Source organism: Dermochelys coriacea, chromosome 3 (assembly GCF_009764565.3).
Source record: "Dermochelys coriacea isolate rDerCor1 chromosome 3, rDerCor1.pri.v4, whole genome shotgun sequence".
In the NCBI taxonomy this organism is placed as follows: Eukaryota; Metazoa; Chordata; order Testudines; family Dermochelyidae; genus Dermochelys; species Dermochelys coriacea.
The window spans coordinates 155949330-155975341 of record NC_050070.1 but is presented as its reverse complement, the minus strand read 5'-3'; the positions used below and the strand labels follow the sequence as shown (position 1 = coordinate 155975341).

The following is a 26012-nucleotide window of genomic DNA, read 5'->3' as shown; positions in this document are numbered from 1 at the left end:
TGCTTGAAGCTTCCATTAAACATATGCATGCCAGATTCACCAGGCTATAGCAACAACCATTCAATGCAAGTGAGCTGTAGCTCACGAAAGCTTATGCTCTAATAAATTTGTTAGTCTCTAAGGTGCCACAAGTACTCCTTTTCTTTTTACTCCATACAGTGGTCTAGCAATTAAAAGCAAACAAACCAAAAAAAAGAAGAAAGATGGCCCTTTATAGTGGTGTACAAATTGAAATCTGCTAGACCAGTTCACACAAGTGGTGAGTGAGAAGGAAAAGGAAGAGTGCCCTGTTCAAATATTGCTTCTAAAATTAGATTTAAATACCATCAAATTCACTAGAAATGATAGTGTACATGCATATTTTTAAAAAGGTTTTAACCACACGGCCACCTGCCTTTTAAGACTGCTTTTGTTGGAAATTCTGTTCTCACTGTCATAGCCCTGCAGTGGCAGAACATGGGTTTTCCACAATTATTTTAGGATAATCAAAAGAAACTCACATACATATATTCTGGCTTCTAGTGAGACCAGGAACAGAACATATTTGTGGGCACAGTCACAATCAACACTTTATCAGCAATAGCAGACAGTAGTAGTGGAAGACAAGACCAGCATTATTCCGTATGGATCAGATCTAGATATCAAAATGGATACAATCCATAATATCATTTAAATTAGACATTTTACTTGAATTTTAAAGTTTTTGTTCTGACTCACATTCCAAGACTGGTGGTGGCAGAAACATTTTAATTTATATTCTAAGGGCAAGATAGTAAACATATAAGCCCAATGGGAGTCAGACACTAAAAACACTTAAACACAAGAAACTTTAGTACAACGTTCCAAAACAGCAAATGCAGAGAAATCCCTTTAGACAATTTCTGCAGCAATAATATTTCATTTTAATTTGAGAGAATGAGACCACAGCCCAAAAATAAACATGGTTTTTTGTTGGATGTTCAAAATTTGAAATTTTTGTTTCCTATGGATGTTCTCCTTCACCCTCTCCAGTCTGTACAGTCCCTCTTAGAGCTGGGAACTGAAACTAGGAGTCCTGGCTCCCAGCCCCCTGCTGTAACCACTATTACTATTATTATAACAAGCTGGCTGAGTGACTCTGGAAGAAATTTAAAGAGATGGCAGAGAGAGCATCAAGCTACAAAGCAGCCTGAGCCCAAATCGGAATAAACAGTAGTGACAAATGCATATATGGGATTAACCCCCAAGCACACTGTGAAGCCTTATTTTATTTGACAGCTGGTGGATGTATTGTGTCTGTTTTTGACAGAGACATGAGTCTTCTGTCCCCTCTAAACTTTGGAAATACTTGCATAGTTTGTCTTGCCAATAAAAGGCCAAATTCCCTGCAGTGTAAATTGAGGGAGTGTCACTGATATGCATCCTGGAGGGTTTTACACCTTCCTCTTAAAGCTTCAAAATTGGCCACTGCCAGACAGGATATTCAGTAAATGGTTGTTGGCCAGTTCTGGTATGGAAATTCCTGTTCCTAAGTTATGTTCTTGCTAAAAATTGTTAAATAAATACATTATTTACCTTTATTTTTATTTAATACATCTTTAATTTCACTTTCTTTGTGGGACAGAAGAAAATATTTCCTTCCTCTTCTATTTCAAATGGACATTTTTTTTTTTCCTTTTCTCTTTTCCTTCTTGGTTTCCATGTATGTCTTCTCCATGTATGCACATTTCCACAAGCTCACACACATGCACATTCATTGTCTCTTTGCAACATCCTTTCCTGGTTTTATTATTTTTCTGCTTTTACCCACATGCCCCTAGTAGCAAAGGGAAAATCCTCCTCAGTCCCCACAACCAATCTCCGCAGCAGTGGCACCTAATTCTTATTAGTTTCAAACTGCTGTTGCCTGCAGCGGGAGGAAAGCACAACTGTAAAGCACTACAAGTGTAGTACAGCTGAGGGAATTATTCTGTTGGATCCAGAGAAGTTAGTAAGGCTTGAGAGAATGTGTCATCTATGAGTTTTTTTTAAAAAAAATATATATATTATTTATTTATGTAGTAATGAGAGAGCTCAGCTTCATTTCAGAACCTGGACTCTTTCTGTGTCTTGTTCTCTCTGACCCAGCAAGGCCTAGGTATTCAGTAATACAGCACATAGCCTCTGTGTTGTGTTTTCTGCAATGACTCTTATGGCAGATCTCAAAATGGCAGGGATTAGCTCCAGAGAAAGTCCCATCCGCTCTTTTTTGGCTGTAAGGAAGAATTATGTGACTTTGAACTCTTGAAGGAATGAAGAGTGAACATCAATGGGATGGAATCCTATATAATGGAATCCGGGAGCAGGGGGGGAGTGTTCTTTGCACGTACAGTTCTTGAACACTTTAAATGTTCTGAACTTTGATTTACTGACATGGTGCCTGATCCAGAGCTCATTCAAGTTAAAATCTTTTCACTGACTTGAATGGTCGTTAGATTGAGTCTTCAGGGCATAAACACCACAATGTATTTTAGTCTGAAACTCAAGTCTAAAGACTAAAGTTTTGTTTTTCAGTGATATGTGCACTAAGAATCACTGCTATGATATTTTGGAGAAGAACATTTTAAATCCAAAGAAAATTCACTTACCAAAAATGACATTTAAAATAAATCTATGTATTAAGCAGAATCAATGGGAAGGAGGCCCGGTTACGTGTCATTTAGGTTTGTTATATAAACCTGAATGCAAATACAGCTTTTGTGGCAAATTAAAATGTGATTAGTGACCTAAGCTGTTACTGTTACCCACAATAGAAAAATGCTGCACTATTTATCATGATCAACACTCGCTGTCTAAGAGAAGCCGTTGTCTGGTAAAACCGGAGATGGTATGGATATTAACTAAGTCGCATTGGTCGTATTCAGGAAACCTGCTCAATACTTCTGAATGTTGTCCCTGGCTCTTACTAGTAACATTTACTTTTGTTGTTTGTTTTTAAAATAGGTATATGAAGGTTGTGTCACAATTCAGGGCAACTGCACCTATATTCCCCTTCCGTGATCCAGCTTCTGGTTCCTAGCCCTCGCCTCTCTTAGGCAGATACCCATGTCTCTCTTGCTCCTGACTGGGTTTTTTGCATAAGGGCACAGTTCCCTGTCTGCACTGTTATTCCCAGCACGCTAGACAGGCCAGCGTCTGCACTTAGCTCTCTCTCTCTTCAGAAACTATACACAGTGTAATTGCCCACAGGTGTAAGTTGCCACACAGCTGTCTAAGCCATTTAGGTTCTCAACCTATTTATCATTGTGGGCTGCTGCCAACAATGTGTTACCTGGGCTGCAGGATGAAAACCGCAGCACGCCTCTCCCTCCGCCCCACAAACTGCCCCCTACAAACCCTTACGCCCAGCACGTGTCACCCAAGACCCCTCTAAAGAGTGGAGCCCTGGATGGGGGGCTGGGCAGCAGGGACCCCAGACCCCACTGTGTGGGGCCGGGCAGCAGCCACCACCCTGGACCCAGCCAGGCAGCAGCCTCAACTCCACAGGGTCGGCCAGCAGCCCCAACATCAACCCTGTGGGACAGTCCCCGGGTCCTGTGTGATCGGGCAGCAGCCCTGGACTCCAACCCCATGGGGCAGTCCCAAGACCCCCGCTGGGCTGGCTGCCGACCCTGGACCCCTGCTGGGGCAGCCCCGGACCCCGTCACACTGGGCAGCTGGGAACCCATACCCCATGCAGCCTGGTGGCCTTTAGCACACAGCTGGGTCACAGTTGTGTGCTAATTGGGCTGCATGCTGGCTGGGGGTTGAGAAAAGTTGGTCTAAGCAAACACTTTTATTCGTAAGGTGAAAGCATTACAGAAAAAAACATTAAAAATAATTTTTAAAATTTATACGCATTCTAATAAGCTCACCAGAGATCATCCCCCACAACTCCAACAGGGGCTCTGGTTGCAGTCAGTCCTTCAACCCCCAAGCAGAGATCTTCCTGTGGTTACAAGTTCACAAGTGCATCCGATGAAGTGAGCTGTGCTCACAAAAGCTTATGCTTAAATAAATTTGTTAGTCTCTAAGGTGCCACAAGCACTCCTTTTCTTTTTGCAAATACAGACTAACATGGCTGCTACTCTGAAAAAAGTTCATAAGTCTCAACTCAGAACAAACACACCAACTGGGTATATCAGCCTGTTTCTTTGTACAGCTTAGGCTTTTGATTTTCAGATTCCGAAACAGTAATAAGTAGACAATGGTCCCTTCCTCAGGGCATAGCTTCAAAAGGCTGGATTTTTGCACAATCAGGAAGAAGGAATTTGCGTTCACCTCCCCCCTACACATTTTCCAGTAAATCCACTTCACACATATTGTCCAAAAGAGCATTCCTGTCTGCCACATTATTCGGTGTAGTCTTTTGATCATCCAGGCCTATAAAAATACATAGCATTTGTGTTTAATACAATGGACTCCAAAGATTCTTAAACTTATTTCAGTACGTTTTTCTAAAGATGTTTCAGGAAATTGCCATATCTGTCACATATAACAAACTGCAGGAAATATAAAGATGAAACTTTCCGTACATTATCTTTTAATGCAGAAGTCCAAAAGGACTCCACTTATGAGATTTCATTTAACTAAAATTTCCCCTACCTTTTCATTTGGGTCTGGTGTCTTCACTTCTTGTCTTGAACTGTTTTGTAGATGCCTGTGCATTATCAAACTGCTGCCTACCATCCAGAGGTGGCTGTATTTTAGTGAGGGGTTACATGATCCCCGTTTATAGATTTGTATATCTAGTTTGTAAACTGCTTTGGGATCCTTTAAGATAAAAGGCTCTACTTAAATGTAAGATCATTATCTCCTCCAACATTGCTCCACTTCCTGTGCTCTGCTCAGACTTCTCTCTTTCACCTAGGGCTTGATCCTGCAAGGTACCGAGCACTGCAGCCCTGCTGTGTCAAAGCACTCAAACACAACTTTTAACTTTTCAACCCTTGAGTAATCTCACCAGCTCCTATGGGACTACTCAAGGGCTGAAAGTTAAGCAGATGCATATGTGTTTGGCTGGATTGGGACCAGAATGCTCAGTACTCTGCAGGATTGAGTTCCAGCTTCTGAAGTTATACCTTGCTTTGTGTTGCCCTGTGCCTGAAACAGACTTACGGTTCCCTTCCTCCCACTCCTTAAAAACTGACTGACTTGTTCCATGAAGGATTCCAGCTATAATAGCCATGCGCAGTTCTTTGTTAATGCTCATAGGGTTAGCCTTTAAACTCTTCAGAGCAGAGACCTAATGTCTGTTTGGCACAGTGAATTTATTACATAGAACAGGGGTGGGCAAACTTTTGGCCTGAGGGCCACATCAGGGTATGGAAATTGTATGGCAGGTCATGAATGCTGACAAAATTGGGAGTAGGAGTGCAGGAGAGGTGTGAGGGGTGCGGCTGGGGTTCCAGGGTGGGGCCAGGAATGAAGAGTTCAGTGTGCAGGAGGGGGCTCTGGGTTTGGATTACAGGGGGGTCAGGGCTCTGGGGTGGGGCTGGGGATGAGGGGTTTGGGGTGCAGGAGGGAGCTCCAGGCTGGGACCAAGGGGTTTGGAGGGTGGGAGGGGGATCAGGGATGGGGCAGGCTGTTGGGGCTCAGGGGAGGTGAGGGCTCTGGCTGGGGATGAGGGGCTTGGGGTACAAGAGGGGGTTCTGGGCTGGGATCGAGGGGTTCGGAGGGCAGGAGGGGGATCAGGGCTGTGGCAGGGGATTGGGGCGCAGGGGAGGCTCAGGGGTGCAGACTCCGGGCGGCACTTACTGTAAGCAGCTCCCGGAAGCATGTCCCCTCTCTGGCTGTGAAGTGCGGCCAGGCGGCGCTGCACGCTGTCCTGTCAACAGGCACCACCCCTGCAGCTCCCATTGGCCAGGAACTGTGGCTGGTGGGAGCTGCGGTAGCCCCACCTGCAGATGGTGCAGCACGCAGAGCTGCCTGGCTTGCCTGTACGTACTACATAGGAGCCAGAGGGGGGTCATACCAGCTGCTTCCTGGGAGCCACGCGGAGAGGGGCAAGGCTTGCACCCTGGTCCCCCGGCTGGAGCGCAGGAGCAGGACAAGCCCCAGACCCCTCTCCCCGGCAGGAGCTGAGGGACAAATTAAATGGTCTGATGGGCTGGATGTGGCCCATGGTCCATAGTTTGTCCACCCCTGATATAGAACCATTGACATTCATGGCCCTATATAAGTAAAAATCATAATGTCACTGTGCTTTGGAGATGGAGAACACCTAGTGGGTCAACTGCACCTCTAACTGTAACTTTCCATTTTTTTTCACTGTTTAGAGTCATAAAACATTTTCCCTGTAGTACCTTGGTGTATTTATGTGTTTATTCCCAGTGTCTTTCCCATTCCACCCAGATTTCCCTCCTTTCTAGTAAAGTGAGATCACTAGAAACCTATGTTTGTGATAATAGTCATTTCCATGGCAGTAGACTATGATGTCATCAGTGGAGGATTATGCCCTTCCTGTGTGTGTTTGCAATTAAAAATTATAGTTTGTGAGAGAAAGTTTGTGTTTACCAAGCTTTTAAACATAGTCCACATGAGGCTGGGAAACTATTGCTTAATTCTCAAGAGAGTTCACATGGGGTAATGGAATTCATGAATTAGGAAGCCTTTTGATTCTAGCAGGTGATAAGTTGCATTTAAAAAAAAAGGAAAAGAAAATCAGTCACTCTGTCTTGCTCCTCACTTGATGAGAGAGCACATTTGTGACTGACACAGTACCTTATCCCAGTATGCTCTGTATTACACAGAACCTCTTCTGTAATGTCTCTGCTTAGAACATCACAATTTTCCAGTCACGCTTGTTTTTTTCCTTTTAAGGAAGTCAGTGCTAAACAAATATACTGTAAAATATCCTGCTTTACCCACAGAAACGTAAAACATTCCAGCATGTGTATCACTCCTTTCATCTCTATTCCATTGGTGTCCTACTTGTCAACTATCAGTAGCTGAAACTCTTTTATACCTTGTGAGGTATGTGTGTTTTCTGCTAGCTTGATACCAGCAGTTTTCTGCCAGCTAATATTGAAAGTAAATTAGCAAATTGAAAATCCACGATTAAATGTCAGCTATTACTGCAGATGAAAACCATACACTTGAAATTGTGGGTTTGAGGTGCAATTCATTTCTTTCCTAAAATAATGCAGCAATCTCAAAGCCAAATAGGTGAAGGAGATTTGAATACAGAAGTTATGGAGTTCAGCTTTAAGCTTTTATGAAAAAGGTAATGAGTTTTGATCCTGGAAATGGAAAATAAAGATTTACCTTTTTATTATTATTTATGGATTTTGATTATAGTTAATTCCACACACAAAAAGCTGAACTCTCATGCAGTCTCTTTCTAGGGGTATGTCTACACTACGAAATTAGGTTGATTTTATAGAAGTTGATCTTTAGAAAGCGATTTTATAGAGTCGATTGTGTATGTCCCAACTAAGCGCATTAAGTCGGCAGAGTGCGCCCTCAATACCATGGCTAGCATCCGACTCACGGAGCGGTGCACTGTGGGTAGCTATCCCACAGTTCCTGCAGTCTCTGCTGCCCATTGGAATTCTGTGTTAAGCTCCCAATGCCTGATGGGGCAAAAACATTGTCATGGGTGGGTTTTGGGTACATGTCGTCAGTCTCCCCTCTCTCCCTCCCTCCCTCTGTGAAAGCAACAGCAGACAATCGTTTCACGCCTTTTTTCCTGGGTTACCCATGCAGATGCCATAGCATGGCAAGCATGGAGCCCGCTCAGATCACCGCTGCTGTTGTGAGCGTTGTAAACACCTCGGGCATTATCCTGCAGTATGTGCAGAACCTGACTAGGAGCCACCAGCACGAGGACAATTGTGAGGAGGACATGGACACAGACGTTCCTGAAAGCATGGGATGTGGCAATTGGGACATCATGGTGGCAGTGGGGCAGGTTGATACAGTGGTACACCGATTATGAGCCCGGCAAACAAGCACAGACTGGTAGGACCGCAAAGTGTTGCAGGTATGGGATGAGTCCCAGTGGCTGCAAAACTTTTGCATACTTAAGGCCACTTTCCTGGAACTTTGTGAGTTGCTTTCCCCCACCCTGAAGCGCAGGAATACCAAGATGAGAGCAGCCCTCACAGTTGAGAAGCGAGTGGCAATAGCCCTGTGGAAGCTCGCAATGCCTGACTGCTACCGGTCAGTCGGGAATCAGTTTGGAGTGGGCAAATCTATTGTGGGGGCTGCTGTGATTCAAGTAGCCAATGCAATCACTGACCTTCTGCTAACAAGAGTAGTGACTCTGGGAATTGTGCAGGTTATAGTGGTATGGCTTTGCTGCAATGGGGTTCCTAACTGTGGTGGGGCGATAGATGGAATGAATATCCCTATCTTGGCATCAGACCACCTTGCTAGCACATACGTAAACCACAATGGGTACTTCTCAATGGTGCTACAAGCACTGGTGGATCACAAGGGACGTTTCACCGACATCAGCGTGGAATGGCTGAGAAAGGTGTATAACGCTTGCATTTTTAGGAACTCCAGGCTGTTCAAGCAGCTGCAAGAAGATACTTACTTCCCAGACCAGAAAATTACCATTGGGGATGTTGAAATGCCTGTAGTTATCCTTGGGTACCCAGCCTACCCCTTGCTCCCAGGGCTCATAAAGCCATACACAGGCAGTTGGACAGTAGTAAAGAACTGTTCAACTATAGGCTGAGCAAGTGCAGAATGGTGGTAGAATGTGCATTTGGATGTTTAAAAGCTTACTGGCGCTGTTTGCTGACTAGGATAGACCTCTGCAAAACCAATATTCCCATTGTTATTGCTGCTTGCTGTGTGCTCCATAATATCTGTGAGAGTAAGGGGAAGACGTTTATGGCGGGATGGGAGGTTGAGGCAAATTGTCTGGCAACCGATTTTGAGCAGCCAGACACCAGGGCAATTAGAAGAGCACAGCTAGGCGCGCTGCACATCAGAGAGGTTTTGAAAACCAGTTTCATGACTGGCCAGGCTCTGGTGTGATAGTTGTGTGTGTGTGTTCTTGATGGAAACCCACCCCGTTCGTTGATTTTAATTTCCTGTAAGCCAACCACTGTCCCCCCCCCCCCGCCCTTCGATCACAGCTGGCAAAGGAAATCGAGTCATTATTGTTTTGAAACCATGCATTCTTTCTTTAGCAATTGGGGGAAAAAAGTTAGGTAACTGACAAGGTAGTCTGAGTCAGGTTGGGGAGGAGGGAAAGACAAGACCACATTTTGATTTGTAGCCACACTACAAATCAAAACTGTTTGATTGACAGCCTTCTGTTGCATGGGCCATCCTCTGGAGTGGAGTGGCTGGGTGCCCAGAGCGCCTTCTCCCACACGCCCGGTGTTTTTGGGCGTCTGGGTGAGGAGGATATGGAACTTGGGGAGGAGGGCAGGCGGTTATACAGTGGATGCAGCGGCAGTCTGTGCTCTCGTTGCCTTTCCTAGAGCTCCACCAGACGCATGAGCATGTCCATTTGCTCCCCCATTAGCCTCAGCATCGCCTTCTGCCTTTTCTCATCATGCTTACTTAATGCTTTCCTGGCCTTTGTCACTGTATGCCTCCATGCATTCAGCAGTGCCCTATCAGTGTGGGAGGACTGCACGAGCTCAGAAACATGTCATTGTGAGTGCGTTTTTTTTTTTGTTTTGTTTTTTGCCTTCTAATCTGTGATAACCTCTGGGACGGAGATGATAGGGGGGACCGTAGAAACATTTGCACCTGCAGGGGGATAAAAAGGGAGAGTAGAATTTAAGAAGATACATTTCTGAGAACAAAAGGGAGACTCTTTCACAGTGAATCAAGCAATTTACAGCAGACAGCACATGTGCTTTAGGTACAAGGTTGCATTTTGCCTTTTATATTGAGCATCTGCTGGTGAGGTGACACATCACACACAGCTGGGCAACAGAATTCGGTTTCCAGGCAGCCACAGTAAGCCAAAGGGTTTTGCGGGGTTGGCTTCTTTCACCTTCATAACATGTGGGAATGGTTTCAAACTTCAGGGCCCTCCTTTTCCACAGCAAGCAATGCCAGGTGGGTTTGCCATTTAAAAGGAAGGGCTGCGGTTTTCGGGTGAATGTGCAATGCACCCCACCCCACCCCATGGCTATTCTCTGGGATGATCCCTTTTAGCCAAGCGCAAACAGCCCAGCATGAATAGGGTCCTTTTAGTGTTCCCTTACAAAAATTGCCCTATTTCAACCAGGTGACCATAAATGATATCATTCTCCTGAGGCTAACACAGAAAGATAAAGACTAAATGTTGCTTGAATGAGACCAAAACCCAGGACCATTCACTGCCATACTTTGTGCTGCAGTGAATTCCAGACTACACTTGCTACTGGCTTGGAGTGGTAAAGTGTCCTACCATGGAGGACAAAATAAGGCAGCCTGCCCCAGAAACCTTCTTCAAAGGCTTTCAGAGTACCTCCAGGAGAATTCCCTCTCCATCCCCAGACACATTAACAGACTTTTCCAGTAGCTGTACTGTCTGCGAATGCATCCCAATTCTTCAGGGCAAATCAAACATTAAGCACAATTGCTTTTAAATCCTGTACTGTAGTTACAAATGTGCACTCACCAGAGGTGCCTTCTCCGGCTTCAGGGTCCGGGAACCTGCCTTGGGAGGGTATTGGCTCCAGGTTGATGAAAAGGTCCTAGCTGCCGGGGAGAACAGATTCTCCACTTGCCTGCTGTGCATTCTCCTCTTCTTCCTCCTCCTCTTCCTCATTCACAAAATCCTCCACCCTGTTGCATGAGACTCCCCTCTTGCAAGTGTCCACAGATAGTGGTGAGGTAGTGGTAGGGTCCCCTCCTAGAATGCCATGCCGCTGATCATAGAAGCAGCATGTATGGGGCTCTGACCCAGAGCAACTGTTTGCCTCCTTTGTTTTTTGGTAGGCTTGCCTGAGCTCCTTAACTTTCACGCGGCACTGCTGTGTGTCCCTGTTGTAGCCTCTCTCCACCATGCGCTGTGCAATTTTGTCATATATATTAACATTTCTTCTTTTTGATCGGAGTTCAGTCTGCACAGATTCTTCTCCCCATACTGGAATCCGATCCAGTGTCTCCAGTTCTGTCCATGCTGGAGCTCGTTTGCAATTCTGGGACTGCATGGTCACCTGTGCTGCTGAGCTTGCCACGGTGACCAAACAGGAAATGAAATTTAAAATTTCCCAGAGCTTTTCCTGTGTACCTGACTAGTGCCTCAGAAAGTGCTGTCCAGAGCAGTCACATAGGAGCACTCTGGGATAGCTCCCGGAGGCCCATTCCGTCGAATTGCATCTGCACTACCCAAAATTTGACCCAGCAAGGTCGATTTTAGCGCTACTCCCCTCGCCGTGGAGGAGTACAGCAGTCAATTTTAAGAGCCCTTTAGGTCGATAGAATGGGGTTGGTTGTGTAGACGCATTGCTTATAAAATCAACCTAACACGGCTAAATTCAACCTAACCTCATAGTGTAGATCAGGGCTAAATATCTTGCACTGGTGAATTTGAAGGGAGAAAAAACACCACATAGTGTTGTCCATTTGCACTGAAGGGGTCTGGGGTCATTAGAGTGAAATAAAGGCGTGCTTACAACTTCTTTTATTAAAGAACCATTAAGACTAATGACTACGGGGTCAGTCCTGCTCCCCCTGAAATCAATGGAAACAGAATTGGGCTTTCTGTATCAGGACTGGAATGGGGCAGTCAAAGAAGAGAATGCTTATTGTAGATTCCAGGAGGGGACTAGCGTTATAAAGCTATTAAGGTTCACGACAGCCCGCAAATCAGTGTCTTTGGTTGAAGAAAATGGAAAGTTAGTAAGGGGAGGCCAAAACATCAAGATCCATCAAATACATTTTCATCCAAACAACTGTGATTCTTTTCCTTGGTTAGCAGCATCACAAATTAAGAATGTTTGTTCATTTCTGCTGCTTGAATCATACCATTGTAACACCATGGCCCATACACAGTTGTGTGTTATATAATCTCTCATGCTACAGAAGTACTGTTGTTTCCTTCTGATTGCACAGAATTCTAGATAACTGTGCAGATGCAGGGAGCTGTGACCCACAACAGTGATATATAGGTAACTATGCCTAAGGCACTGGGGGAGGAGGCACTAAATGGAAGGGAGTGTTGGGGTGATTTCACTACCTGTGATGAAGTCAAAGACTTTCTGAAAATTCCAGTACACTATATCAACTGGATCACTCTTATCCACAAATGTTCAGTTTTCACAATGGAGAGACATGAACTACGGGATCCCCCAAGGATCTATACTAGAACCTGTGCTGGTCAACGTATTCATTAATGATCTGAAAAAGGGGGTGAACAGTAAAGCAGCATAGTTTGCAGATGATGATACAAAATTATTCAAGATAGTTAAGTCCAAAGCAGACTGTGAGGAGTTTCAGAGAGATCTCACAACAGTGAGTGACTAGGCAACAAAATGGGAGATGAATTTCAGCATTGATAAGTGCAAAGAAATGTACATTGTAGAAAATAATCCCAACTATACAGTGATAGGTTCTAAATTAACTGTTACTCCACAAGAAAAAGATCTTAGAGTCACCGTGGATGATCCTCTGAAAACTTCCACTCAATGCACAGCAGCAATCAGAAAGGCTAAGAATATGGTAGAAACTATTAGGAAAGGGATAAAATAAGATAGATCATCTCATAATGCCACTATATGAATCTAGGATGTGCCCACTTTTTGAATATTATGTCCAATTCTGGTTGCCCCACCTCAAAAAGGTAATAGTAGAACTTGGGAAAAATTTCAGAAAAGGACAACAAAGATGACCATGGGCATGGAACATCTTCCATATGAGAAGAGACTAAAAAGATACAGGTTGTTCATCTTAAAAAAAGAGATGTCTGAGGGTGGGGGCTGATAGAGGTCCATAAAATCATGAATGGTGTGGAAAAAATGAATAGAGATGTGTTATTTATCCTTTCCCACAATACAAAAACCAGAGGTTACCTGATGGAATTAATAGGCAATGGAAGTACAAACAAAAGGAAGTACTTTTTCACACAGTGCACAATTAAGCTGTGGAACTCATTGGTATGGGATGTTGTGATGGCCAAAAGTATAACTGGTTCAAAAAAGAACTGGATACATTCATGGAGGATGGTCAAGGGGGACAACCACACAATGGAGGTAATCCTGACCTTCTGACTAGCAGAAGCTAGGAGTGTAAGACGGCTGGATCATTCCATAATTGCCGTGTTCTGTACAGTACACCTGAAGCTCTGATATTGGCCACTCTGAAAGACAGGATACTGGGCAAGAAGGACCATGGTCTGACCCAGTATGGCAGCTCTTAAGAATATAAGAATGTAAGTTATTTACATCAAATGATTTTGACTGGGCCTTGGCAGCTTCAGATGTATACTCTAACCCCAAATTATGCAAAATGAACAGTATGGTACATTGTCAATAAACTCACCAGGAACAAAGTAGTGTATAAAGATTTCCATCATGTGACACTTAATGTTGTTTGGCAAGTGTTTTTTGATTGTTTCTTAGGCTATTATTGTTTAAATGGATCGATTTCCTAGTCCTTCACCCCTTGTCTCTAGAAACACTTGTATGCCAGCCACACAAGGTTGATCATAGATTAAAGGGGAAATTTTCTATAGTAACCCCTTATTAAAATGTCCATAGGACATCACTGACACAATGAAGATCTATTATATTTGAGATATAACACTAAATACTGAGAACATTGTATTTTTTCTCCTTTATGAGATGTGGAACATTATGGTGAATAGTTCCCTTCTGTCTTGTTTAAAAATTACTTACTGTATCTACCAGTAATGGAAATAATTCTCTTCCTAGATCCATCTCTGGACATAAATATCTTTACTAGCATTTGGTGAATTTTAGTAGTGGTGACGGTAAGGCGCTGCTGGCACAAATCAGAAGCTGCAGTAAAAAATCTTACAGAATTGATGGTAACAAATGAGTGTAAAAACGTTCTGGACAGGCATATATGTGACATTGCCTTTAGGAATTTTCTGAGCTGTTCTTTCCACAGAAGAAGTTTACTAGCAAGGAATTTTTTAAAAATAAAAAGGGGGGAGAGCCCTAATTGTTAGCGCCCCTTCCCTTCCCCCTCTCTCCCTCCCTGCTGTCACACACAGTAAGCTTTTCCAATTTGACATCTACTGTTTCCATCCTAGCCTAATATATGATGTATTATGTGCACAGACAGAACTAGAACAGGGTTCTTTACCCATATGTTTCCTAAACAAAGGGGTGAGGGTGTTTTACAGAATAAAGAGATCCTTGTGGAAGCTTATTGTGAAAGAAGGTATTATTGTTCCAGAGTAGGTTGGTTCTGTGTCCTCAGACACAGCCTTTTGCTTTCAGACTTTCATTTTTTTGTCACCTGTGAACCTGGATCTGCCTTTCAGTGCTTGTTGTCATGCCTCCCTCTAGTGCAGTGGTGCTCAACTTATTTATAAGGTTGCCAACTTCCTAATTGCACAAAACCAAACACCCGTGCCTTGCCCCTTCTCTGAAGCCCCGCCCCACTCACTCTTTCCCCCTCCCTCCGTCGCTCCCTCTCCCCCACCCTCACTCACTTTCAGTGGGCTGGGGCAGGGGGTTGGGGTGTGGGAGGGAGGGAGAGAGGGCTTCGGCGATAGGTGCGGGCTCCGGGGTGGGGCCAGAAATGAGGGTTTCAGGGTGCGGGAAGGGGCTCCGAGCTAGGGATGAAGGGTTTGGGGTGCGGGAGGGGGCTCAGGGCTGGGGCAGGGGTTTGGGGTGCAGACCCTGGGAGGGAGTTAGGGTACAGGAGGAGGTTTCAACTGGGGCAGGGGGTTGGAGTGTGGGAGGGGGTTTAGGGTGCAGACTCCAGCCGGGCGCTGCTTATCTCAGGTGGCTCCCACAAGCAGCCGGCATGTCCAGCTCCTAGGCGGAGGGGCCAGGGGATCTACATGCTGCCCGCGTGAGCTGCATCCACACAATATATATACTACTTGATGATGTCACTTGGGCCACAGCTATGTGCTGATTGGGCCTCAAGTGGCCTGCGGGTTGAGAACAACTGCTCTAGCAGCTAGATCTGTGCACCATAATAGCCTCCTATTTATTCATAGCAAAAAAGGAGTAGCTGTAACTTGTATTAGGGGCTTGTGCTCTTAACACAGAAGGTCTCCCTTTTGCTTCTTGATGAGAACCGTGGTGTGTCTATGCAGGGTTTGAAAAAACTACCCCACACTTGTGAGCCAAAGCACTTAAGCCTACTACCCCAAGGTGAAACATACCTGAACTGTCACACTCTGACGGCCAAACGTTCACCTCAATAAAAAAAAGGAATACAAGAGTTGTGTGATGTTTTTAACTGTAACATCATCAGTCAATTTTGTATTTAATATTTTTATATGTAACTTACTACATCTCTTTTATTATACCTTCTTTCCCTTTCTGGCTTCGTTCCACATTTTTTCCTTATCTTTTCTGTAATAGATCATGGTGTATCATTTCCTGAGTTGCCTTTAGTGTCACTTTCCTCTTATCTCTCTCCATTTCTTATCTTTCTCTATTTCTTTATTTTATTCTCTACCTCCTCCGATGTATTTTGTCTTTTTTCCTCCTACCTCTGATCTCCCCAAAAATCTCTTTCACTACTGCATTTTCCTGCCTACTCCCACCCCAGTCCATGCATACGTATGTAGATCTTCATAGTTTTACCAGATACCTACTAAGTAAAGGACTAAACCTATTAGTCCAAGACTGACATGAAAGATAGGGAGGGGGTGGCACTGACCAGGGTCAATGCCCATGTGAGAAACCAAGAGTCTTTCGTACCCCCAGCTACAGAGAAATGAGAGCCAGCTTCCTCCTTCCCAGAACAGCACCAGTACATTCCTTCACTGTTGCTCATAGCTTTCCCAAGCAGCAGCTGTAGAATGAAACTGACCTAATTCTTTTCAGTTACGCTGTCACAGCGGCAGTGAAAATGATCAAGACTCTAGTTAGTTTTCTTTCTGCTATAGCTTAGAAAAATCCTGGGCACCAGCTGAGGCACTGGAGCTGTCTGTCAGCAGATTCCAGAAGGCAGCATTGCATTGATTTATATTCCTTTAATATTTAGAGGGTTGTCTTTGGAGCCATAATTTCTAAAGACTAGAAATTTAGTCTGTTTTTAATAAAAGCTCAGATAATTAAAAAGTGAAAGATATTCACCTAGGAAATCTTCCTACTTATCACAGAGGATGAGTAGATTTTTATCATAGTATTTTCTCACCAACAAAATATCCCATTGGGTATGTTCTGGAGTGTGGAATGAAATGATTCCAGGGCCCTATACTTTGAGAGACCATATTTAATGATTGTTGTTCTCCAGAGACTGCCTTCCTCAATGGATTTATAATCCTATTATTAGAGTGAGAGATGGGCTTGTTTCAAAATAATGACTCTGATCTAGTGGAGATACTGGCATTTTGATACACCATACTTGAATATGTTCATTATCCTGGTGACATGTTGGCTGAGTGAAGCCTAGACTGAAGATTGTTCTGGTGGTACTAGTAATTTGCAGCCTGTATGTCGATTCTTTAAGAAGCACTTTACAGCTGAACCTAATGAAATGTTATACACCTATCAGAATTCTTGTCTTGGGGTGCATAATTTCAGAACAACAAACTCATTGGGGGAAATATTTGTGATAACCATGTTTCCTCCTCCTAATCTTTAGTTTTCTGAAGTGTGATTAGATAGTAACAACATTTAGATTTTGTTACTATAGATTGTAACATTAATAAAGCAAACTGTTTGTGTGTCGAAGATGTAGCTATTTAACCATAAACTGAGTTCCAGCCCTGATTTTAGAGTGTTGGAGGTTGAAAGCAGGGAGAATACACCTCACATCCCATTGTTACCATAAATTATTTAATTGAACACACAAGTATATTAGTTTCCCCTTCAGTAAATGACATTTCTATAGCCTGTTTTGAGAGCCTCAGATGGAACATGAGTATTAGCAAATTAAGCTTCCCATGTGATAGATAAATATTGTACTTGTTTTATAATAATGAAACCGAAGCACAGAACATTTCAGTGATTTAGGCAAGTCATGAAGTAAGGCAATAGTAGAGAAGAATAGAATCCAGGAGTCCTGACTTGCAGACCTCCCTGGCCTAACCACTAGACCACATTGTTTCCACTTTGTTAAATGATTATCATTCAATCCCTCTCACAATATTATAGAATGGTTTTATATCCACATATGTCTTGCCTACTCTGATCTGTCCTCAAGGACACAAAAGTCAGTTTTTGGGTGGACTATGATGATTTTTAATTTAAGTAACTGATATTTTATCATAGTATACTCTTCTAAACGTATAAGCAGTCTTCAACACTGGACAAACTGAAGAAATCTAAAAAGTGTTCTGTGCCAACATTGCAATTAGATCTCCTAAAAAAAAATACACAATTGCCGTTCCAAAAATAATGTAATTGAGAGAGACATCAAGGAAGAACAACGTGGGAGAGAAATCAAGTTAGAGTGGTAATTTTGAAAATTTCCATAGTCTTTAAATACAGGGCAGATGTTTGGTAAGAATGATGGAATGTTTTCTGAGTCTTAAATGTTTGAAGATAGATTCATATTATATTTTTTGTTTCCTTACAGCCTAGAATTTACAGCAGATTTACAGATTTTGTTTTTTCCTATTTTTTAGCCAGTTTATAGAGTGGTCAAAATCTTTAGAAAATTTGAAATTTCAACAAAAAATGTTGATGGAAAAATTCCAAGACTTTTGATGATTTTTTTTTCTGCACTTTGCAACCAGCTATAATAGTAACTTTTAGTCACTACTGACCTGAACTGGTTTGAAACCGGGGATATACAAGTGAAAGGCTCCCCTAATCCATTCTCAATCCTGCAAGCCATTCTCTCCACATATCATGGAGGTGCAGCTTCATGAAAATGGATTAGAATATAAATAGATTATTAAAATCAGATATTGAAAGAATTGCTATATTTTTGTCTACATCCCATCTGATGCAGGATTGTTTCTTCTAGCATATTCTCTAGCATTTTGACTAGCTCAATTTTAAATGACTCAAGTGATGAGGTTTTTTCACCACTTTTCAACTATTTGTTTGTATGGTGCTTAGCCTAACGGAGTCCAGTGGTTATGGGAGCTGGGTAGGCACTCGCTACACTGTCTCTAAACCCACATGGGACTCCACAATATTGGGGAATTCCAAGCAGGGCAGATACAGCCAGTTTTTTCCCCTTTGCACTGAAAGAGTGACTCAGAGGGAGCAGAGCCAGGTTTTAGCCCATACATTTTATTACTTTACTTTTGCATGCAGCATTTCTGCACACAATTTGCAAAACACATGTTATATATTTTATAATTTTATTTTTCATTTATTGAATGGGGAAATATGTCAAAACTGGACAGTGTTATCCGTAGCATGTAAGGTTTCAGTATGTAGTTGGTGTGCAATATATAGCATTTATTCTTCACAGAATTGAGCAGAAATTGCTTCATAAGCTAAGATGTAGGCTGTTCACAGTTTTCCACTGAAATCCATTTGCTATCTAGTTTAATGTTTTCAAGTTACGTCAAAGTTGTAAATTGCGTTACAAAACATTGCATATAACCATTTGAAAATTGGTGTAACAGTTTTTCTAATTAACTTGTTTAGTCTAGTTTTTTAGTAACATTAGCTGTTTCGTCATTTTTAAGGTATTATGAGTACTCTTTGTGACACCATCAGTAGCCTAAGAACTCACATGGTTCCTTAATCATGCAGATTACTCATCATTGTCGGTTCATAACAGAAGCCTGAATTGCATGTTAAGATTGTCTGATGATCAAAATCTAGTATTCGCTTATCATTGCAGAATTAAATGACAAGATAATAGCATTACATTAGAACAATGTTTCTTTTGATTGAATACCTTTTTCAGTAAAAGTGAAATCTCCAGATCTTTATATATAGATCAGTACTGTGAATGTGTTTAATAATAGGATTGAAGTGGAGAAGTGTCCTAAATAATCAGAGATCATTCTTTGAAGCCAAATCAGTTTTTTAGAGTGAATTACTTAGAACTAGCTGAATATTTTTTGCCTAATTTGCTTGGACTAGTTGTAAAATTGCATAATTGTAATTCACTGTTCTAGCTTGATCTTTGGTCTTCATATTGCACATTCTCATAAACAACAACAAAGGTCATCTTCCCATATTAAGCAAGCTGGTTGCTTCCCACAGGCACTAGTTATGCTATGCTGCTTTAAACACTGAGGCCTGGATTCTCATCTCACTTACCCTGCTTTCACATGAGTTTAGTTCCATTGACTTAATTGTGAATTACTTCTGATTTACATCAGTGTGACTGAGAAGAACAGCTCTGTTCACTGTTAAATCAAGAATATATATGAGAGTCTGCTTCTTGGAAAGTGTACATGAACTCAGAGAGCAGGGCTACTAGCTGACTTCTGTTGGGAAGCTGTGGTTACAGACCTTTGTTTAAATATATTGTAGCTTTTGTTGAGCCTAATCATATCTAGAATAAATCCCACTCTCCTGGAAAAATCTTCAGGAATGAAAGTGAATTATTAGTGGATACACGCTTTCTTAATCTAATTTCAAAGTTGAGTGAAATGACTGTTCATTATGAAATGACATATAGCTTTAGAGGGTTGCCTGCACTTACTATGATGTTGTCACAACGGGAGTCTTTTGAAAGCTGCAAAACACAGCCATGCTCAGCTCTACAGCCATCAATATTTTGGTTCCCTACAAGGCATTGTTCTGATGACACATGAATTAGTGCAAGTAGCAGTCAATTGTAATGGTTGCCATTAAAAGTCAGCATGGACCCACATTAACTACACAATGGTATTTGAGATCTTGCACTTATCCCCTCTTCTCAGTATAGGAAAACACTGCAGAATGCGACAGGCCTCTGGGTGGCAATCATTTGTAAATGCTGACTTTATTTCAGCACTTCATAATCCATCCATTGATTGATTTTTTTAAAAAAAATCTATGTATTTTGGTTTAAAATAGCTGGAACCCTTCCACTTCTCCATCCTGTCTTTCCACTTCCATCTCCTTGGAAACTGGTGTCACGGTCCAGGACTAGCTATACCTTTGATCCCTCTCTGATCTCTCCGAGTGCATCCGCATAGATAATAAGCCTTGTTCCTTCAACTCTTTCAGGGTGGAATCCCATGATTCTGCCACTCTTGGACTGGGCTCCAGTATCCTGTGTACCAACCACGATTGCCCAGCATGCCCAACAGGGATTGTCTGCCTGCAAGCCTGCCCTTCTTGAGCTGTGACCAGTGTTAAACACAGAGACAACAAAAAGCCTTTTCAAAACAGGGTATTGTCTAATCATAGCAGTAGGAGTACAACATAGCAAGAGAAATGAAGGTTTGACATAATCTACACACATCTGATTCTTGCCTAAAGGTTTAAGTAGGCCTAGTATATCCTAGACATCCCAACCTTTGGGGACTGGCGGTTCAGTCTCTCTCTCTCTCTCTCTCTCTCATGCCTTTCAGGGACTGTCTTTTTATCCACCACAAAGTTTTTTGTTTCATTTTTCCACCTGGATCCCCTCTACCTATTTTTGGTATTCATATTTATTCATATGGTTACAAGCCAGAGGTTGAATTCAACCTGGTCAGAGATGAAACTTAATATGAATGACACCTGCATTGTCTTTTAAGTATTGGTAAATAGGACCACCAGAAGCTATTATCTGCTTTCCTGCTCACGTGCCTTTAGCTCCTGCAGGAATTAATCCTTTGGAATCATATAGAAAACAACACAATAACACTCAAAGAAAATACAATATTTAACCTATTTTAGGCAGTTTCCATGTCCTTCACAACAGGTACTTAGGAGTGATCCATTAGTACAGAGCTGTCGCATTTCAACTTTCTTCCAGATGAAAGGGTTAGGGATGTTCAGCCAGTGGCGAGATCTACTTGGCTGAAAATTCTTTAATGCTGTGTAATTACAAACAGCCACAGGTATTCTGCTCCTCCTTGGGGAAGGCTCCACTGCATTATTGCAAAAGCTCTGAACCTTCCCCTTTCCCTACTTCATAGCTTTCCCTCTGAGAATCTTTCTGCCACCAGCCTTCAAACCATTTTTTGGAGCTTGTCCGCGCAAGTGTTCAGTCAGCTGGATGAGTTGCTGTTGAGTGACAAAAGGCATTCTCTCACAACAGGTGCTGAGCTTGTTGCATTTGGGGTAGCCTAGGAGGTAAAATATATTCTATTTTTTGAACCTTGTGTTTGGTATTCACTGCCACAAAGAAGCAGAATTTTGGGTAATAATATGACCAAATGCTGCTCTGCCATGGTATAGGATAACCTCTGTAGACTATTTATTATTAATACAACTGACATAGGGAGACTAGCCCTATGAATTCAGGTGAATTTTTTACACAAGAGTAGAGGTGATTTATTTATTTTGTTTTCTTGGGGTATTCAAAAAAATCTGCTAGGGTTAACAAAATATATCTTTTCAAAACAGAATGATTCCAAACTATCTTGTATACAACTCTGGTGAATCTGCACTTGTACTAGTGCATTCAGTTCAGGGCACCTTGTCCCATGAAGATGTAGATGTAACTGGAGGAAATGCAAAGACGAGCAAAATGATTAGGTGGCTGGAAGGTGTAATTTACAAAGAAAGATTAAAAGAGATAAATATGTACAGCATGTCTGAATGGCAGCTAAGAGGTGGTCGGACATGGTAATGATCTACAACTCTCTGAAGGGTATTGTCATAAATATAAAGGAAAGGGTAACCATCTTTCTGTATACAGTGCTATAAAATCCCTCCTGGCCAGAGGCAAAACCCTGTCACCTGTAAAGGGTTAAGAAGCTAAGGTAACTTCGCTGGCACCTGACCCAAAATGACCAATGAAGGGACAAAATACTTTCAATATGGGGCGGGGGAACACAAAGGGTTTAGGCTGTCTGTGTGATGCTTTTGCCGGGAACAGATCAGGAATGTAAGCTTTACAACTCCTGTAAAGTTAGTAAGTAATCTAGCTAGAAAACGCATTATTTTCTTTTGTTTAATGGCTAGTAAAATAAGCTGTGCTGGAGGAAATGTATATTCCTGGTTTTGTGTCTTTTTTGTAACTTAAGGTTTTGCCTAGAGGGATTCTCTATGTTTTGAATCTGATTATCCTGTAAGGTATTTACCATCCTGATTTTACAGAGGTGATTATTTTACCTTTTCTTTAATTAAAATTCTTCTTTTAAGAACCTGATTGCTTTTTCATTGTTCTTAAGATCCAAGGGTTTGGATCTGTGTTCACCTGTACCAATTGGTGAGGATTATTATGAAGGCTTCCCCAGGAAAGGGGGTGAAGGGCTTGGGGGGGATATTTTGGGGGAAGACATCTCCAAGTGGGCTCTTTCCCTGTTCTTTTGGTGGCGGCAGCATAGGGTCAAGGACAAGGCAAAGTTTGTACCTTGGGGAAGTTTTTAACCTAAGCTGATAAGAATAGGCGTAGGGGGTCTTTCATGCAGGTCCCCACATCTGTACCCTAGAGTTCAGAGTGGGGAAGGAACCTTGACAGGTATAAATACCTATGTGAGAGAAAAATTACGCTAGGGTAGTCAAAAGAGGTATAATTAGCACAGGCGCTGACTTTGTCCTTTCCCTGGGGGTGCTTGACCCCTGCTCTGCTCCAGGCCCTGCCCCCACCCTCCAATCTACTCTGAGCACACCCCGCCCCACTCCTCCCTTTCCTCCTCCTCCTCCCCAGCACCTCCTGCACTCCACTAAACAGCTGGTCAATGGCAAGTGGGAGGGAGGGGAAGGCCCTGATTGGTGGGGCTCACCAATGGGTGGGAGCTGATGCGGGGGCTGTTGGTGGGTCCATAGCACCCACCATTTTTTTTCCTGTGGGTGTTCCAGCCCTGGAGAACCCACAAAGTCGGCACCTATGATAATTAGCTATAATGAGATGAAATTAACAATATGAAAATTTAGGCTGACTATCAGGGTAAAACTTCCTAACAGTGAGATCTATTGTTTTATTAATATATTTATTTCTATGGTAGTAGCTCTTAGAGATCCCAGTCATGGGCCAGGACCTCATTGTCCTAGGTGCTGTACAAACTTGTGACAAAAAAACCAGTTCCTCCTTTACTTAGAACTTCTAAAACTAGATTGGACAAATCATTTTGTAAAATATGGTAAGAAACAACCTGACATGGGTACTAGATGAACTAGATAACCTAACAGGTCTCTCTTATCATCAGTTTTTGTGATTTATTGAATGAAAGGCTAACTCATCACTGCCTCCTGCTGTAGCACCAGCTTGAACATTGGTGCCACTAAGGATTGTATCAATGTAACTCTTATTTTTACGACTCTTGACCTATCAGTTACTGATATATGTTTTGTTTTGTTTTTAAATTGCAATAGCCTTACCACTCGTCTGCCAAAAGCTGGAGAAACTATCCATGGACATAAGTTTTTCATTGGTTTTGGGGGGAAAGGAGCCAATCAGTGCATCCAGGCTGCTCGACTTGGGGCCAAGACCTTGATGATTTGTAAGGTAAGCATTGTCTTGAGGCCACTGGATAACAACCAAGCCAAATGTTCATCCAAGCTTCAGTGGAACTTTTATGTGGTTGATAGAAAAATTAGCTCTCTTTTTAATGCATCTCTTCTCGTCTGGTTTTGGTTAGAAATGTATTAACAAAGTACTGCCAGGGAAACTGTTCTTCTGGTATTTACAAGACAGCAAGAACAAAGAGTTGGTTAGAGGTCCGATGGGAATTGCATGTAATGAGAAACCTCGAAGCCTAGAATAATGTCACCTGAGAGAACTTGAGATATTCAGAATTATACTGAGTTAAACTTGACCAGTTCCTCCTTTTTACCTTGTCCTGTATTGCAAGAACGAGAGGTAAATTAATGATATTTTTTGGTTCTGCATTCACCAGCCATGCTGTATTTCTATATTTAATAACATATAATCAGCCTGGAATTCACTGCCAGAAGTGGTCCTAGTCAAGTACTGATAGGCTAACAAAAATTTTGGAAGGGATATAAAACTTCATTCTTCATGGTTTAAACCAACCTTTATTAGGGATTAGAATGAGATCTTTGCAGGGAGCAGGGATTATCCTACATGTGCCTGCTGTGGAATTTCATGAATCTTCCTCTGAAGCATCTGAGTGCTGGCTCCTGTTGGAGACAAGCTTCTGGGCTGGATGGATCGTGGGTCTGGTTCAGTCAGGCAGTTCCTATATTCCTGTGTTATTACACCTTGATTTTGGAAAGGGAGGGTAATTTTATTACTGTTAATGACATCTGTTGGTATACAGGGAACAATAAGGATAATTAAATGTTATGGTTCAGGGCTGATCACTGCTAGTATTAAAATGGAACCCTCACCCCTTCTAGCCTTTACCTGCCCTGCTGTGACCATATAAGCATTCCACACTTGACCGGATGCACTACTCTCCTCCCCTCCCCCCCACCAATTCTACTGAAGTACCAGATATTGGCCATGTGTAGGGACTGGAAACCAGGTTTGATGGACCAATGTCTCTTCTAAGAGGGCAGATACGATTGGAAAGAATGGAATTTTTATTCATAATGAGGGCCACAGATCAATGACGTTGGGGTACTCTGCTCTATGCAGCCTTGGAGGCAGATCAAACCTGTCAATCAGCGGCAGGAGAGATGTGGCTCCACCTCTGAGAAACTGCCAGATTTCATCTACCTCTCCAGCTCCTCCCCGCTGCAGAGCAATTATGAACAAAATGGAGGGAAAAAAGAACAGGGGAGGCTAAAAATCTTCAGACTGTCGGAGTCTGCCATTGTTGGCAAAGAGGATTTCTTTTCTCCTCAGTCACCAGACTCTGTCCTTACTAACCCACACAGAGTGCCGCATGGCAGAGAAGGCTAAGAGAGGGAAAGCCAGCTGCTGCGTCTCCTGCACTTCCCTCACTGAGTACCTGTCCAGATGGAGAGCAGTGTCTGTTTTGTGGAGACCCTGGTCTCTCTCAAATGCTCTGGCAGGGACAGGGTTTCTAGCATCCTCTTTACGTATTTGAAAACTGTTTTCAGGTCTCCCCCCCCCCCCAGTCTTTTTTTCTCAAGACTACATATGCCCGATTTTTGACCTTTCCTCATAGGTCAGGTTTTATCATTTTTGTTGTTTTCTTCTGGATTCTCTCCAGTTTGTCTACGTCTTTCCTAAAGTGTGACACACAGAATTGGACACAGTACTTCAGCTGCGGCCTCACCAGTGCTGGGTAGAGCGGAACAATTACCTGAGAGGCCTTACCTGCGACACTCCTCTTAATACTCCCCAGAATAATATTAGCCTTTTTTGCAGTATCATATTGTTGAGTTTTATTCAAGTTGTGATCCACTGTATTCCTCAGATCCTTTTCTGCAGTATTACCACTTAGCTATTTATTCCATATGTTTTAGTTGTGCATTTGATTTTTCCTTCTAAGTGAAATATTTTGCTCTTGTCTTTATTGAATTTCATCTTGCTGAATTCTGACCAATTCTCCAATATGTCATGGTGGTTTTGAATTCTATTCCTGTCCTCAAAAGTACTTGCAATCCCTCCCTGCTTTGTGTCATCTGCAGATTTTATAAGCATACTCTCCATTCCATTATCCAAGTCTTTAATTAAAATACTGGAACCGGTGGGACTCCACTGTAGATATGCCATTTTCTATTTTGATACCAGACCATTGATAACTACTATTTGAGTAGTTTTGCCTACACTATGGAAGTATCTCAACTGGCCATTTCGCAGAGGTGGAACCTCATCTCCCATGCCTCTGACTGACAGTTCTGGTCTGCTTCTAAGGCTGCACAGAGCGGAGTACCCAATGTCATGGATCTATCGACCTCATTACTCAAAGAAAGGAAATTTTCAGGTAAGACATAGATAAATTTTCCTAATCTCCTGAGAGAGCCTTTTCTCACTAGATTTCCAGCCCAGTGTTTAGGTTAATGAGGTATAGATATGTATCCAAA

The 26012-nt window shown here is 42.5% G+C and overlaps 1 protein-coding gene across 4 annotated transcripts in view; it reads left to right on the top strand.

Moving 5' to 3' along the window:
* RBKS (ribokinase) overlaps nucleotides 1-26012 on the top strand; it is a 105651-nt gene that overhangs the window by 4849 nt on the left and 74790 nt on the right. For all 4 annotated transcript variants that reach the window (XM_043511634.1, XM_043511633.1, XM_038396240.2 and 1 more), the window contains exon 2: nucleotides 23427-23559. In XM_043511634.1, the coding sequence (XP_043367569.1) occupies nucleotides 23427-23559 (133 nt within the window). The remainder of the gene's footprint in view (nucleotides 1-23426; nucleotides 23560-26012) is intronic.